Raw genomic sequence first — 15,120 nt, 5'->3', positions numbered from 1 at the left:
TCGCCTCAATTTCGTTTTAATTTCGGTTCGCTGAAATTATTTCAAGTAAAGACCATTAAAATATTATAATATTCTTTTGCTGGAGGAAATCACCTTTGCACGATGTATAAGATTTCTTATTATATTCGTTTTATAACGGAATGTACATTCACTTTTAAAATTTTAAATACAAGAATTAACGGATGCAGGTCTTTAAAAAAAGGAGGTGATAAATTCATCACTACTAGAGCCAATGAGAACGTCTAAGAACGAGATTTTATTATTAGTACTTAGTTCATATGTAAAGTTAAGAACTGAATTATTCTGAAAGATACCCTTTAAATATTCGATTTCCTCTGTGTTATTGACAAGAATTAGTATATCGTCCACATATCGAACGTAAATAGAAGGTTTCTCTGTTAAATTAAATACCTTGTTTTCTAGATCAGCCATATAAAATTACTAAATGTTGGTCTCAATACAGAACCCATTGCCACGCCATCCACCTGTGTGTATATATTTCCCAGATGATTAAAAAATGGGACTTTGGTTGTACACATTACTAATAATTTTTTTAGGATTACTGAACTCATTTTAAGTGGAGAAAGAGTCGGATTGTTATGTATGTTCTCTATGATAATTTCAATGGTTTCATTCATTGGTATATTTGTAAATAAATTTTCAACATCTAGAGAGGCGGTGATTTTATTGTCGATTTTAGTTATTTGTAAAATCTGCATAAGTTCTTCCGTAGATTTTACACTGTATTTACAAGGTAAATACGGTGTGATGAGTTCGTTGATTTTATTTAGTTAAGTTATATATTGGTGTTGTCACCTGTGAAATTATGGGACGAAGTGGGAAATTAGTGTTGACATATAAATATCAAGTTTTATAATCTCCAATTATTAGGGGGACTTTTAAATCATCTATTACAGCATAATTCGCTGTGATAAGTTTATTAACTTGAATTTTAAGATCATTAACAGAACTTTTTTCAACTTTCTTAAATTTGCTGGGATCATCCAAAATTGATTGGAGTTTACAAAAATATTCAGTTTTATTAAGTAATACATACATATTGGTTTTATCCCCTTTTCGAATAATCAAATTTGTTTGTATATATAAATGTGTTTAATATATGTAAAAAAAAAAAAAAAAAAGTCCGCCCACCTAACTTGTAACAAATTACCACGTGACTAGGAAAAAATGTATATATAAATAAATTAAAAAACAATTTCTACATTTATTTCTACAATATGCCTGACGATGATAGAAGTACTTCTGTCGAAAGCGCTCGCGATTATGGATTCAACATATACAATTTCGAGAAGAACGCAAAAAGAACTATTCGGAGATTGAAGAAGATAAAAAGGAAAATTGTAAAACAGAATAATTTCGTGCTATTCAATAATATTTGTCTAAATGAGAAAATGCTGCCGAAATATACACAAATATATATATAAATATATATAAATATATTTATATATATAAATATATATATAAATATATATATATAAATATATTTATATATACAAATATATATATATAAATATATATATATAAATATATATATATATAAATATATATATATATAAATATATATATAAATATATTTAAATATAAATATATTTAAATATAAATATATATAAATATAAATATATATAAATATATATATATATATAAATATAAATATATATATAAATATAAATATATATATATAAATATATATAAATATAAATATATATAAATATATATAAATATAAATATATATAAATATATATAAATATAAATATGTATATAAATATAAATATGTATATAAATATAAATATATATATAAATATATATAAATATAAATATATATAAATATAAATATGTATATAAATATAAATATATATATAAATATATATAAATATAAATATTTATATAAATATATATGAATATAAATATATATATATGAATATAAATATATATATATATATATGAATATAAATATATATATATATATATATATATATATATATATATATATATATATATATACATACATACATACATACATACTAGTAGCCAAATTAAATATTGAAAGGCATATATTTTTGGTTCTATGGGACGAAAATATATGATAATTTGCAGGCTTTTTGAATATTGTAATTCTATGGTTAAAATTTTATGATAATTGGTAAAAAAAGAACCTATATTTTCAAACCAATAAGATATGCCCACATTTGCTTACATTTGCGTATATAGTATCCTGCAGGCCAGCTTCAGTTTTGCTGCTTCGGTTGTTTCCCCTATGGCCTTGCCAGGCCACTAATATATACTGTTTCACTTGGAACAGGCCTGACAGGTAGATTGTGACACTTATAAAAAATGCCTATATGAGATGCCTTCAATAAGTTTACGGACTTTTTTCGTATGGGCCCTTTTATTGATAGTACACACATGAAACTTTTATTGATAGTACACACATGAAACTTTTATTGATAGTACACACATGAAACTTTTATTGATAGTACACACATGAAACTCTAGTCCCCCTTTGAAGTAATCTCCTCTGGCTGCAATACGCTTGTACCGTTTCAACAATTTCTGGAAGGTTCCATGAAAGTTCTCTTGTGTAAGCGCGTCAATGACCCTTGTCACAGCCTCTTTCATCTCACTTGTCTCATAACGACAGCCTCTAAGGTCTTCCTTTAGCTTAGGGAATAGTCAAAACCCACAGAGAGCAAAATCTGAACTATAGAGAGGAACTGTCTTGATGCCTATCTTGATCAAATAATCTATGATAAGGATGGGGCACCTTTGGGATAAATTCACGCAAATCTTCTGCATCCTTAGTTGCAAATAACTTTGTGTACAGTTCCCACACTGACATCAAACTGTGTATTTATTGTCTTCATAGACACACGACTGTCCTTATCGATGAAATTCTTTATTTGATTAATCAACTCTGCTTGGATTTCTTTATTCCTCCCGCACCTCTCATCAACTCTCACAGACTCTCTACCTTCTTTGAATCTCTTATGCCACTCAAAAACTGATGCTCGATTCATGCAAGAATCGTCCAAAAGCAGTCTGAGGCAATCTATACGTTTCTGTGGCATTTTTCTAATTTTAAAACAGAATTTTATTGCATATCGTTCTTCTAAAATATCCTCACGTCCAGATTGAATTTTTGCAACTCACCAGCTGTGACAATTAGGCCTTAGTAGGGTCTATTCCAATTCCTGCTGTAACTGTTCATTTGAACCTGAAATCATAAAAATTGGCCAGTCATCTCATAAGATGTATAGCTATAATATACTGAATTTTCAAGAGTCTACGACAATTTTAAATGCGTATACAAAAAAAAAGTCTGGAAACTTATTGAATGCACCTGGCATGTTTTATTAATTACTAACCTCCAAATGGCACATGTCAAAATTTAGGCTTAACCAGATTATAGTTTACATATTACAGTTATTTAATGAAGCTTGTCATATTATGTACTTCCATAGCACTCCTATAGACAACGCAGCTGTTAACTAGACTGTTAACTAGAGTGTTCCATCATTGACTTAAACTAGCGAGTTCATCTGCTGAGAGAACACATCAACCAAGCTGTTTCCTATGGCTTCGTCATAACTCTAGCAAGGTAGCTTTCAGCTGCTATGCCTTGCCGGAAAGCAATCTGTGATTTTGCTCAGCACTGCCTGTCTTGTGTATTCACGACTGACCTTTATATCCATAACCTGAGGAGCCATTTGATGAGCGTTCACATCTTTACACTACTAATTAGATACGTGCGATTTAATGGTGTAAATTGGCAGGGCCCATTGTTTGGAAAGTTGGCTTATCATAAATTTTTTATAAGTTTCCGGTTCCTTTTTTTTTTTTATTGTGTTTGAAAGGTTAAGTTTTAATCTCTAAGATGAAAAAAATGTAATTTTTACAGGTGAAAGGAAAGTTATAATAAAAAATGTTTTCACTGCAGCTCCAAAAACTCTGAAATTCAGCTAAATTTGAAAGTAATTGCAAAAAAAAAAAAAAAAAAAAAAAATTGAAAGATAAATATTAGTTTTCTGGAACTATTCCAAAGCCAATCAGTAGTGTCCGAAAAATAGTCTATAATATACTTTGTCAACTAAGCTCCAAACCCTGTCCCATCACCACAATATTGCATATCTGTGCATGTTTTACAAGTAATTTAATGGAATGTGCTCTGATGAACTTGTTGCACTTGTGCCCCCTCAACATACATGTCTCCGACAAACCCGCTTAGCAACAAAATCACACGCCTTCACTGTTGAGGTCTGTAAATGTCAGAAAACTTTCTACTCTAACTACAAAATTTTGGAATTCCCTTTCTGCTACCGCCATCTATAACTGTATTGATATGCAGAAGTTTAAATATAATGTAAACTTACATCTTGTAAATCTTTCGTATGTCTGGTCCCAGATGGTAGCCCCTTACATCCAAGTGGCGATATGCCTTGTTCGGGGTGAATGTGAGTAAAAAAAGTTTTTTTAAGTCTTAAAATATTGAATTGAAAAAAAAAAAAAGTAAACATCTTGTTTTTACAAAATAAATTGTTTAATTATCCCGGAAAAAAAAACACAAAAAAAAGTTTAATAACAAGAATTGGCCATTGCACAATTAAAATAAACGAAAGGGCAACACAAACTTTCTGTGAAAGTCCAAAATGTCAAAAATCTGATTTCATTTTCAAATTTATAGAGAAACTAGCAGTACATATTTGGCGTTGCCAGGTAAAAATCTAATTAGCAGGGCGGTGGTAGTTACATACTATTTAACATAAACCAAATATCCTAAGTTGTTACGATTTTCTTGAAAATTGAACAGATTTTGGATTTAGGATGCATAAACATAGTCCACTTCATCTATGAAATTACAGGGAAATAAAATCTCAAAACTTAAAGGGAAATAACTCATAGGTTAAATGAAACTTGTTTCCATTTTTAATGCAGCTGATGTTGGCTATACCAATAATAAAAATTAAATTGAATGTAAATTAAATTAAAAAATAAATTAAATAAATTAACTTTATATATTTCTAAATAGAATACTCAATGCAATTCTAATACTAATTTCCATTAAAAAATTTAGAGCAAAAACAGATTTTCTTTAAATGTAATATGCAAATGAGATAACCTCTTGAATATATTATTTAATTGGAATTCATTATTGAGATAAGTATTATTTATTCTATTATTTTATTGCGGACTATTATCCTTATCTTTTTAGTTGTTATTTCACAACATTTTGGCCTACTATTCCTCTGTGGTAACCGAGACGGGATAGGAACTCCAAATCTCCTAACTGCATCCTCAGCAATTACTGCCATCCATAGTTGTTGTCATCTCACCACGTTTTGGCCAAGTAATTAGAGATTCGATGTCTCTAGTGCATAGAGACGTTGAATCTCTACGGTTCCAGGTGAGCATTGTCTGAAGATAGCGGTTTCAATCTTATCAAAAGCCGCTCAGAGGCTTACTTGGCCAAAACATGTTTAGACGACAACTATGGAAGGGAGTAATTGCTGAGAATGCAGATAGGAGATTCGGAGTTCCTATACCGTCGCGATTACCACCTGACGAAGGCAAGAGGAATAGTTGGCCGAAACGTCATGAAACAAAAACTAAAAAGGATGAGGATATTAGTCCGCAATAAAATAAATTAACTTCCTAAATGTTGATGCCTTTGAATAAATAGTATATATAGAAATCATGCAGGAATAAAAAAATATATAAGGGACAGTTTTTAGTATTAAAATTTATTTGTGAAATAGGATACCTTTAGTACATACTAGTATTTCAATCCGGCGTTGTCCGGGTGTTTGGATGTGTATGTTGAGCAAAAAAAAAAAAAAAAAAGTGGTAGTAGAAAGGCAAGCTAGAACCCGTTCCGCGAAGGAGGAAAAGCCTGGGGAAAAAACCTGACGTCTTTGCTGTTACGGCCACCACCAAACCGGAAGTGACGTAGGTTTAAATTAGGGCCAGACATTCGAAAGGAGAGGATGACTTTTAAAAATATCGGCGATAAAGCGACCCCCCCCCTGTAGAAAAGTGTCCAGTTGAAGGTGAAGATATTAATGTTTTTAGACAATTTTTCGATATTTGTGATCTGAACGGTTGAACTTCAAAACAATACTAATCTTGGTAAAATCCGTCGCCTTTGTCGGAAGTTTTAGGCAGACATGCAAACATACATACATTTATATATTGGTAACTAAAAATTTTCGACCCAAACGGATTAAAAAGCTTGCCCTATCTCTGAATACCCTTTATGTAAAATTTCAAATGTTTAGACCAGAAATTGTCTGAGTAATTTGGTAAAGACCGCAGAGGTCAAATTTTTTTTTAACTTTGACCCCTATTATGACCCCTTAACATTTATTGTTTCGGGCTCAAATCAAGTTATTAAGTTAGATCCATGTCCACTGAATCTATATCTAAATTTTCAAGTGTTTATACCCAAAATTGTCAGAGGAGTTTAGGAGAGTTCTCAAAGGTGAAATCGTTGAATTTTGACCTTTTAACAGCCAAATTTCTGGCCGAAAACCGATCACTGAGATTTCCTCAAATCTCAGTACCCAGTATATCAAATTTCGAGTCTGTAGACTTAAAATTGACAACGTTATTGCGTAGGGAAATGTACACAGACAGACAGACAGACAAACACGTTCACTTTTATAGATATACTAGCATGGGTGCCCGGCGTTGCCCGGGTGTTTGGAAGTGTATGTTGAGCAAAAAAAAAAAACAGAAAATACAAAGAAAACGGTCAATTTTTTTAACTTTGACCTCTATTATGACCCCTTAAAATTTATTGTTTTGCGCTCAAATCAAGTTATTTAGTTAGATCCATGTCCAAGGAACCTATATCTGAAATTTCAAGTGTTTGGACCCAAAATTGTCGGAGGAGGTTGGTAGAGTACTCAAAAGTCAATCGTTGAACTTTGACCTTTTAACAGCCAAATTTCTGGCCGAAAACCGATCACATCGATTTTCCCACATCTCAGTACTCTGTATATCAAATTTCGAGTCTGTAGACTAAAAATTACCAGAGTTATTGCGTAGGAAAATGTACACACACACACACACACACACACACACAGACAGACACGTTCACTTTTATAGATATATAGATAGATAGATTAATCAAATTGTGGACAAATAAACAAACAGGCAAGAATATGACTTTATTATAATAAACTGAAATATTATTATACCTTAATTTCTGTATTTTTGAACGCTATAAAAATATTCATTAAGTTAGGTAATTCTATTTTGTTGTAGTAAAAAGGAAACTGCTTATTTAATTAGGATATTTATTTACTTTTTTTGTACATGATGACTCGATTTATTCTTAAACGTGTTGTAAATCAAATAATTCCGTTTTAGATGAATGTAAAAGTGCACTTTAAGTATGAAAAAAAAGGCAAATTAAAATCATTGATTACACTGTTACAATTTATTCATTTATAAAAATAAACTAAAACAATTATTTATTAATAATTAAATAGAATACAACGGGTGGGGTGCAGGTCCTATCTGTTTTATTTTTTTGTTTTTCATTTTATTTTTATTTATTTATTTTTATTTTTTTATTTTTTTTACAATGTTTCACATCCGTACTTCTCTAAATTAACCGTTAGTAGAAATAATCACAATTTTTTAAAATTACTTTTTCCTTGGTGATCCTGGATCTCAGATTCTGTAATTTTATTTTTATTTTTCAGATTGTAAAAGAATGTCATACGCTGATGATTGCACGTTCATGCTTACAAGGAAAATATTATAATATCCTATTTGAAATTATCGCGAGAAATGTTATCATTAAAATCACATTATTTTTTTTTTCTTTGCAATTATATTACTTTTGGTGAACCTATTAAATAAACAATGTTTAATTCAATGGTAATATCGTTAGTTCCAGAAATTGATCTTTCTTCATGTTATATCGATTTCATTAACACGGACTTTACGTTTTTTTTTGTTTTTTTTTTATCTTGTTTTTATTCTAAATTTTTGAGATGAAGATTGGTTATTCGTATTATTTGAATTCATCGGACTACTGTTCTCATCTTGAGTGTGCTTTTTACAACGGTTCGGTCGATGTAACCTCCTACCCTCTTTTAACATTATGGGACGAAGTAAAAATTATAGACAGGGAAAAACGGTGGAAAGTAAGACGACTCAAAGAAGTAGCGCATATGCTGGGAGACAACCAATTATTAAATTGTTGATTATAAATAATAGATAATATATACAAGTAATAAATAAAAACAATAATATATATATATATATATATATATATATATATATATATATATATATATATATATATATATATATATATATAGTAATAATAATTAGTAATAAATAGTGATATTTACAACTAGAAATAAAAATAGATTTAAGGATCCTAAAATTCGTGCTGAAATTGTCTGCAAGGAACTGTTGCGTAGTGGTTCGGGTACTTGGAAAACTTAATTATAAAAGTGATATTCTCTTGAATGTTGAAGGTTCAATTCTCAGTGTGTAAAAAATACAATTGCGAATAACTTAGGACTTCTATCCAGTCATGGCTGACAAAACAAGAGTATGCTACTCCCGTGGAGTAAATAAATGGTTCTCTTCGAAATTCCGTCCAAATTCCCGAGTTCGACAAGATTACATTTGAAGAAGGTCGGAGGTTACATCGATGGAAACGTTGTGAAAATTACATTCAAAATGAGACCAGTAGTGCGATAAATACAAATAATACATATTGAATTTTCTTTTTAATTTTTAACATCTACGATGCTTTAGTTCAATAATTAAAGAAATAAAAATAAATTAATGCGTTTTTTTTAGTACTTCTTGGGCTGGGCTATACAAGATGAACATAATTTGGAAATTGAATCTTTTGATCAAAATGAAACATGACTTCTTTGAAGTCATTGTTACATCAGTTCTTGTTTATAGAAGTAGCACGTGGGCTTTTACCAAAAGATTGAAGAATAAACTTGACGGTGTGAATACTAGAATGCTCTTAACATCTGATAAGGCAACACCCTGCAAAGAAGCAACTCTACGGACACCTTTCTCTGATTTCTGTCATGATCAAAGAGAGAAATAACAAGATTCGCTGGTCACTGCAGAAGGGCTGATCAAGATGGAATCGTCAGTGATTTTCTTTTGTGTATATCAAAACAGGAATGGGATTCATTGGGGAGACCACACAGAACCTAAATCAAGCAACTATCAGAGGACTCATAAGACAGTACCTCACAAGGGAGCAACTCTACGGACACTTTCCTCAGATACCAACCGTGATCAAACATAAGAATGATATTTTATGGTCACTATTGGAGGGCAAAGGATGAAATCATCAGTGATTTTTTATGGATGTCAAAACGGGGATGTGGTTCATTAGGTAGATCGCCCAGAACTTGCATCAAGGAGCTAACAAAATTTTCACAATTCACTCGTGAAGACTTGTCTGGGTTGAGAAGGATGAAATCGTGAACGATGTTGTGTTGTGTATGCTAAAAACAGGGATGTGGTTCAGTGAGAAGATCACACAGAACCTACATCAAGCAGAGGATGTACAAGGAATATATGAAGACCTGCCTGGTGTGATGACGAACAGAGCGAGATGGCACGTGTGAGAGCGTCAAGAAGATCTGTGACTAGATGATGATGATGATAACGATGACGACGACGACGACGACGACGACGATGATGATGATGATGGAACAAGTTAAAGTTTGCCTAAAAGTTGTTCTTTTAGTAGTTGAGTCCAGGACTTATTGAGTGATGTGTATGGGAACTTATCTGTGTACTGTTTAAAGGCAGTCTTTTTTATGAAGATAACGAGACGCCCCTTAATTATATCTTATCATATGCTCTCCTCTTTGATGCTTCTTCTAAAGTTGGTACTTCCTTTGTATCCTGTCTTCCTTTTGCGGCTAGTATCGCAAGCAAAGGAAAGATAACCTATATATTTTCTATATTATTTAACTAGCAAGCTGCCCGGCATTGCCCGGTCGTAAAATACGCATATTATATTTTAATTCAAACAAAAACTGAAACATGTGCATGCGAGTATTAGTTTTTTTTTTTAAACAGCTCATTTCTAGGAAGTAAAAAAAAAAAATACTCGAGCTGAGATCGAAACCAAAACTTAAAGGTAGTGAGCCAAGTACTTAATCATTAGACCAACTTGACGTAATATTTACAAATTGTTTTCCAACCTACTTATTAACATAAAGAATCTGTCATGTTTCACTGCCGCGCATGCGCATTCCTGAAACAGTTAACAAACAAATAAAAATCCGATCACCCCTACGTACCAATTTTTCAATTTTAGCCTTTTAATAGCCATTGTTTCCGGATGAAAACGGATTAAAATGTTTTCTACATATACGAATGCCTTATATACAACATTTCAAGTTTATAAATCAAAATATTCGTTGAGTATATAGGTTGAGAAGAGTCCTCACACACACACACACACACACACACACACACACACACATTCTCACTTTTATAGATATATAGATTAGCATTAAACCATAGGGTGGATGCTTTCTTAATTGGCCCCAATGAAGAAGTGATATGAAAAACATTCGAGGCTAAAGACAAATCGTTCTACAAAAAAAAAAAAAGATCGAATTGTTAGAGAAACATTGGAACTAGTATATCACCCTAGACCGAGACTAAGTTGATGGATAAAGTTGAACTTTTATAAGTAAAGCGTTCACAACAAATAATCACATAGCTACAACTGTCAATAACTTCCCTCACTCTATCTGTGCCTAAAACTAAACGAAAATTCCATGGGCAGTGTTTCTTTCCTAGAACTCTCTGTCTGTGGAACAAAATACCGTGGGGCTGCTTCCTTGCTGACTATAACATAATCATTTTCAAATCTAATGTAAATAAATTCTTATTAAACTGTCCTCTTAAATAATTAATCCTAACCCAAGTTCCGCCATTACTGACCATCTTGTCTCACCATCTACCTACTTTTAAGCCATATCCTGGAGTGACCTCCGAATCTTGATAAACGGTGATCCTCAATGTAACATAAAAGAAACTCTATTTAGTGAATTGAATGTAATCACCATATTTATCATGTCCTAGTACTTTCCAATTCTTCAGAATTCATCGTCTGGGATAAATTAACCTATCTGGTTTTGAACAATTTATAATTTTTTTTCTCTTCTCTTGTTCAAAACCAGTTAGATTAATTTATCTCTGACGATGAATCCTAAAGGATTGGAAAGTACTAGAACTTATAATAAATATGGTGATTACATAAGTCATTTCCTGCCAGAAGTGAAGACAGTTATTCGGAAGTTAGAAAGGATCGAAAATAGAATTAATAGACAAAAAACGTCCATTTTATTTATTGAAATATATATATATATATATATATATATATATATATATATATATATATATAGTTATCCTTTTAAGAAATCGTCAACAATTTCTATGCCTAAAACAAAATGAAAATTTCATGAGCAGACTTTCATTCCTTGAACTGTGGACTATGATACCGTGGGACTGCTTCACAGCTGACTATAACGTGGACATTTTCAAGTCTAATGTAAATAAGTTCTTGTTAAACTGTCCTCTTAAATAATTAATTCTAACCCAAGTTCCACCATTACTGATCATCTTGTCTCACCATCTATCCAATACTTATCAACCCTTATCCCGGAGTGACCTCCGAATCTTGATAAACGGTGATCCCTATGTAAAAAAAAAATTATAGAATGATGTATGTGTGTGTGTGTGTGTGTGTGTGTGTGTGTGTGTGTGTGTGTGTGTGTGTGTGTGTGACAGAGATTATTGATACATATTTTATTTTTTTTAGGTACAAGGAAATTGGAATAAACGCTTTTGGGACAATTTGGGATGTTTTGCTCACAAAGGTAATGTTAATTATGTTTATCTTTTGTTTTTATAAATTCCAAATGAATTCTTCACTCTTTGTAATAAAATTTAACAGTGGGTGTTTTGTTTTGCTTTTGTTTTGTTTTTTGTTTTTGTTTTTTTGTTTGTTTTTTTACATTATTTAGGTCATCAGAAATGATAATAATATTATATGAAAAAGTATTAGGTTGGTGCAAAAATAATGTCGTTTTTAGATGTTCCTTTATGTCAAAAAATGACATTATTTTTGCACCAACCTAATAAATTAGTGACGTAATTTTATGATTTTACTCGCAGGGAGACTCGGTGTTAGCCGGGATTGAATCATGATCAACAACTGTTTCACAATCCTATATTTTATTGTCATCGAAATCAGTGAAATCGACTATTATTCAATCAAATCAATCGATTGCCTGCTCTAGTTGGAAACCCATCACAGTACACCGAGAGGAAGCTTCATATGCCTCTACACAGAAGTTTAGTCCACAATACATTGTATTCTACATTGCACTGCAGAAAACCTACTGTTGATTTTATAAAATTATTTTATATATAATGCCTTGAAATTAAGTTTAAAATGCAAAAGTCAAGTAACATGGTTCAATTGTGCTCTAAACAGAAACATTCCTTTTGAACACGTCCCTGCCTTATCAAATAACCTACTGTTGATTTTGTATGCCTGGTCTTTCTGTTTGTGCAATGATAATGATTTGAATTTAAGTTTAGAAGGAAGAGGTCAAGTATCATGGTTCAGTTGTGCTTTGAATCAAAACATTTATTTCGAATGCGTCCCTGTCATATCAAGGTACCTAATGTTGATTTTATATGTCAGACTGGACCTTTTTGCTTGTGTGGTAATAAAACTTCTCGAATGCACTTGTGATGTTAGGCTGCGTAAGGTGTTAACTTTGGTCAAAATCACCTGTTCCTTCTTTCATCGTAATTTCCCGAGTATCGATTACCGATAATATCGAAGACATTCCGATACACTAAGAATCTATCTAAGAATACTGACAAATACATAAAGTACATTTTGTGTGAAAGTTAAAAAGAAACGGCCCAACCGATTCAGAGTTCACAGGGGACAAACTCACACACACACACACACACACAGTTTTCTTTTTATATAATAGTAGAGATATGAATATTTTAGGTAATATAACATGATAATACTAACGAAGCAACGTTTTCTGTTATGTTTTACAAGGAGTGAATGCTAGTCATAGTCGCAAGGAGATGATATATAATGTAATTATTATCTTTTATTTTCTACATATTTTTTTTTAATCATTGATCACTTCTGTCTTATGCAGTGTTCACGTTTTGCTAATATTCCGAGGTTAATTATCTCCTTTTCAAAGTAAGTTTATACCAGATCTATATACGGTATAATCACGCTAACACACCGATTCAAGTTAAATCACTGAAGTTAAGCAACATTGAGCCCGGTCAGTACCAGATGGGTGACCATTTGAGATTACCAGGCGTTGTTTGTAGTTGGAGGTTGATACCTCCCTGCAAGAACTGCAAAAGCAGAACGCCGTCATTTCTCCAAATATACATGCAGCTGGTGACCGCTTGTGAATTTGATCTTCTCTAGACACTTCCTCCTGAAATTAGTGCTGCTGGCCTGTGGGCTATATTAGATCTATATAAGTATCGAGTGTATATCGGATAACATACTAGTTTCTTCCTCTTGAACAGGGTCCAAAAAATAATTCCCTAATAGGTTCCACATTGTCTACCAAGCTCCGTTCCTTGTGTCATCGCCACAATATTGCATCTCTGTACTTGTTTTACAAGTACTTTAACAGATCGTGCTCCAGCGAACTTGCTGCATACCTTATATTAAAGATGAGAATTGCTTAAACATAACACAAACTGTTTTTAAAATCTGCATGTTTCCTGAGATTCGCCAAAATTACACTTGATGTTCCCTCCTCTCCTTACGCATGCATACGTGCATATCATAATTCATACACAGTCAATTTCTCTGACAAATATACATTTTTCATCCTATCTACATACACATTTAATGAATTATAGTTCATGATTGCATTATTGTTAATTTAAGTTTAACCATGCGCTTGACCTCCAACCTTTGTAATTAAAGTATATGTTTTGTTTTTTGTTTTGTTTTGTTTTGTTTGAATAGGCTTATATTGATGGCGGAGAACCGTTACCGAATTGGGAGAGTTTAGCCGCAAGTGCCATCTACACGGATGCCGAAATCAATAATGCACAGATTCAAGGTGAAGTTCTAATAATAAAAAGCATGACGTGACAAACAAACAAAAATGCAATTTCAAACCAGACTAGAAAAACACAGTATTCGAAGAGATGTAAAGACGTATTTGATAAGTATTGACTTCCGTTTGTTGAATACTCTCTGACTGTTTATTATGTATACCTACCGACATAGCATTTATAAGCATTAATTTTCTTCAATTCTTGTGTTAGTTGCCAGTGGCCTGGAGGTAAGATGCTAGCCTATGAAGTCAAGGGTTGCCTTGTGATTGGTTTTGAATCTTCTGACCAGCAGTAATTATCACTTCTTACACTGATAATTGCATAAGCATTAAACACTGTAGGCATAAAATAATTATCAATACTTATTTTTAAATAAATATTGTATATATATATATATATATATATATATATATGTGTGTGTGTGTGTATGTGTGTGTGTGTGTATACATAAATTGACTAAACTTTTGAAATATTTTCAGCTTACAGCTTGTATAATACTGTAAAATTAAAGTCTATATAAATATTAATATCAATATTTATACGACGTTCCCAATTCAGATAAAGAAGCTCAATCTACGAAAGACAGCAATAGTATAAACGAAAATTTGAAATTAAATTCAGTAAATTAATAAAAAACTAAAACAAATTTATTATTTGACAAATAATACAAAATTGAAAATTTTTTTTGTTTTGTTTTTTTTCCTTAACCCATGGATTTTTAATAAATGGCTCATCTCGTCAGAGGAAATGTTTTTAGAAAAACAACGTTTATAGGCAGTCATAAAAATGTTGCTATTTAGCAAATAGATTGAAAAACTAAAAAGCTTGCGTGAAAAGCCTAAAAGAATCTAAGAGATAAAAGGATATTCGGCGCTTCTACACTTTTGGGACTAAATTTCGGAAATCGTAATACTGAATTTCACATGAAAACAATGATATCTTCGTATTCCTCGTATT

The 15,120-nt window shown here is 31.6% G+C and overlaps 1 protein-coding gene across 1 annotated transcript in view; it reads left to right on the top strand.

Moving 5' to 3' along the window:
- LOC145293974 (uncharacterized) overlaps window positions 1-15,120 on the top strand; it is a 73,902-nt gene that overhangs the window by 33,953 nt on the left and 24,829 nt on the right. The window contains exons 2-3 of the mRNA XM_080140857.1: window positions 11,855-11,912; window positions 14,069-14,165. Coding sequence (XP_079996983.1) covers window positions 11,855-11,912; window positions 14,069-14,165 — 155 coding nt within the window. The remainder of the gene's footprint in view (window positions 1-11,854; window positions 11,913-14,068; window positions 14,166-15,120) is intronic.

Source organism: Euprymna scolopes, chromosome 15, assembly GCF_053919585.1.
Source record: "Euprymna scolopes isolate OS-2025 chromosome 15, ASM5391958v1, whole genome shotgun sequence".
Lineage (NCBI taxonomy): Eukaryota > Metazoa > Mollusca > Cephalopoda > Sepiida > Sepiolidae > Euprymna > Euprymna scolopes.
The sequence above is the reverse complement of the archived record's forward strand: the minus strand, read 5'-3'. Positions and strand labels throughout refer to the sequence as shown.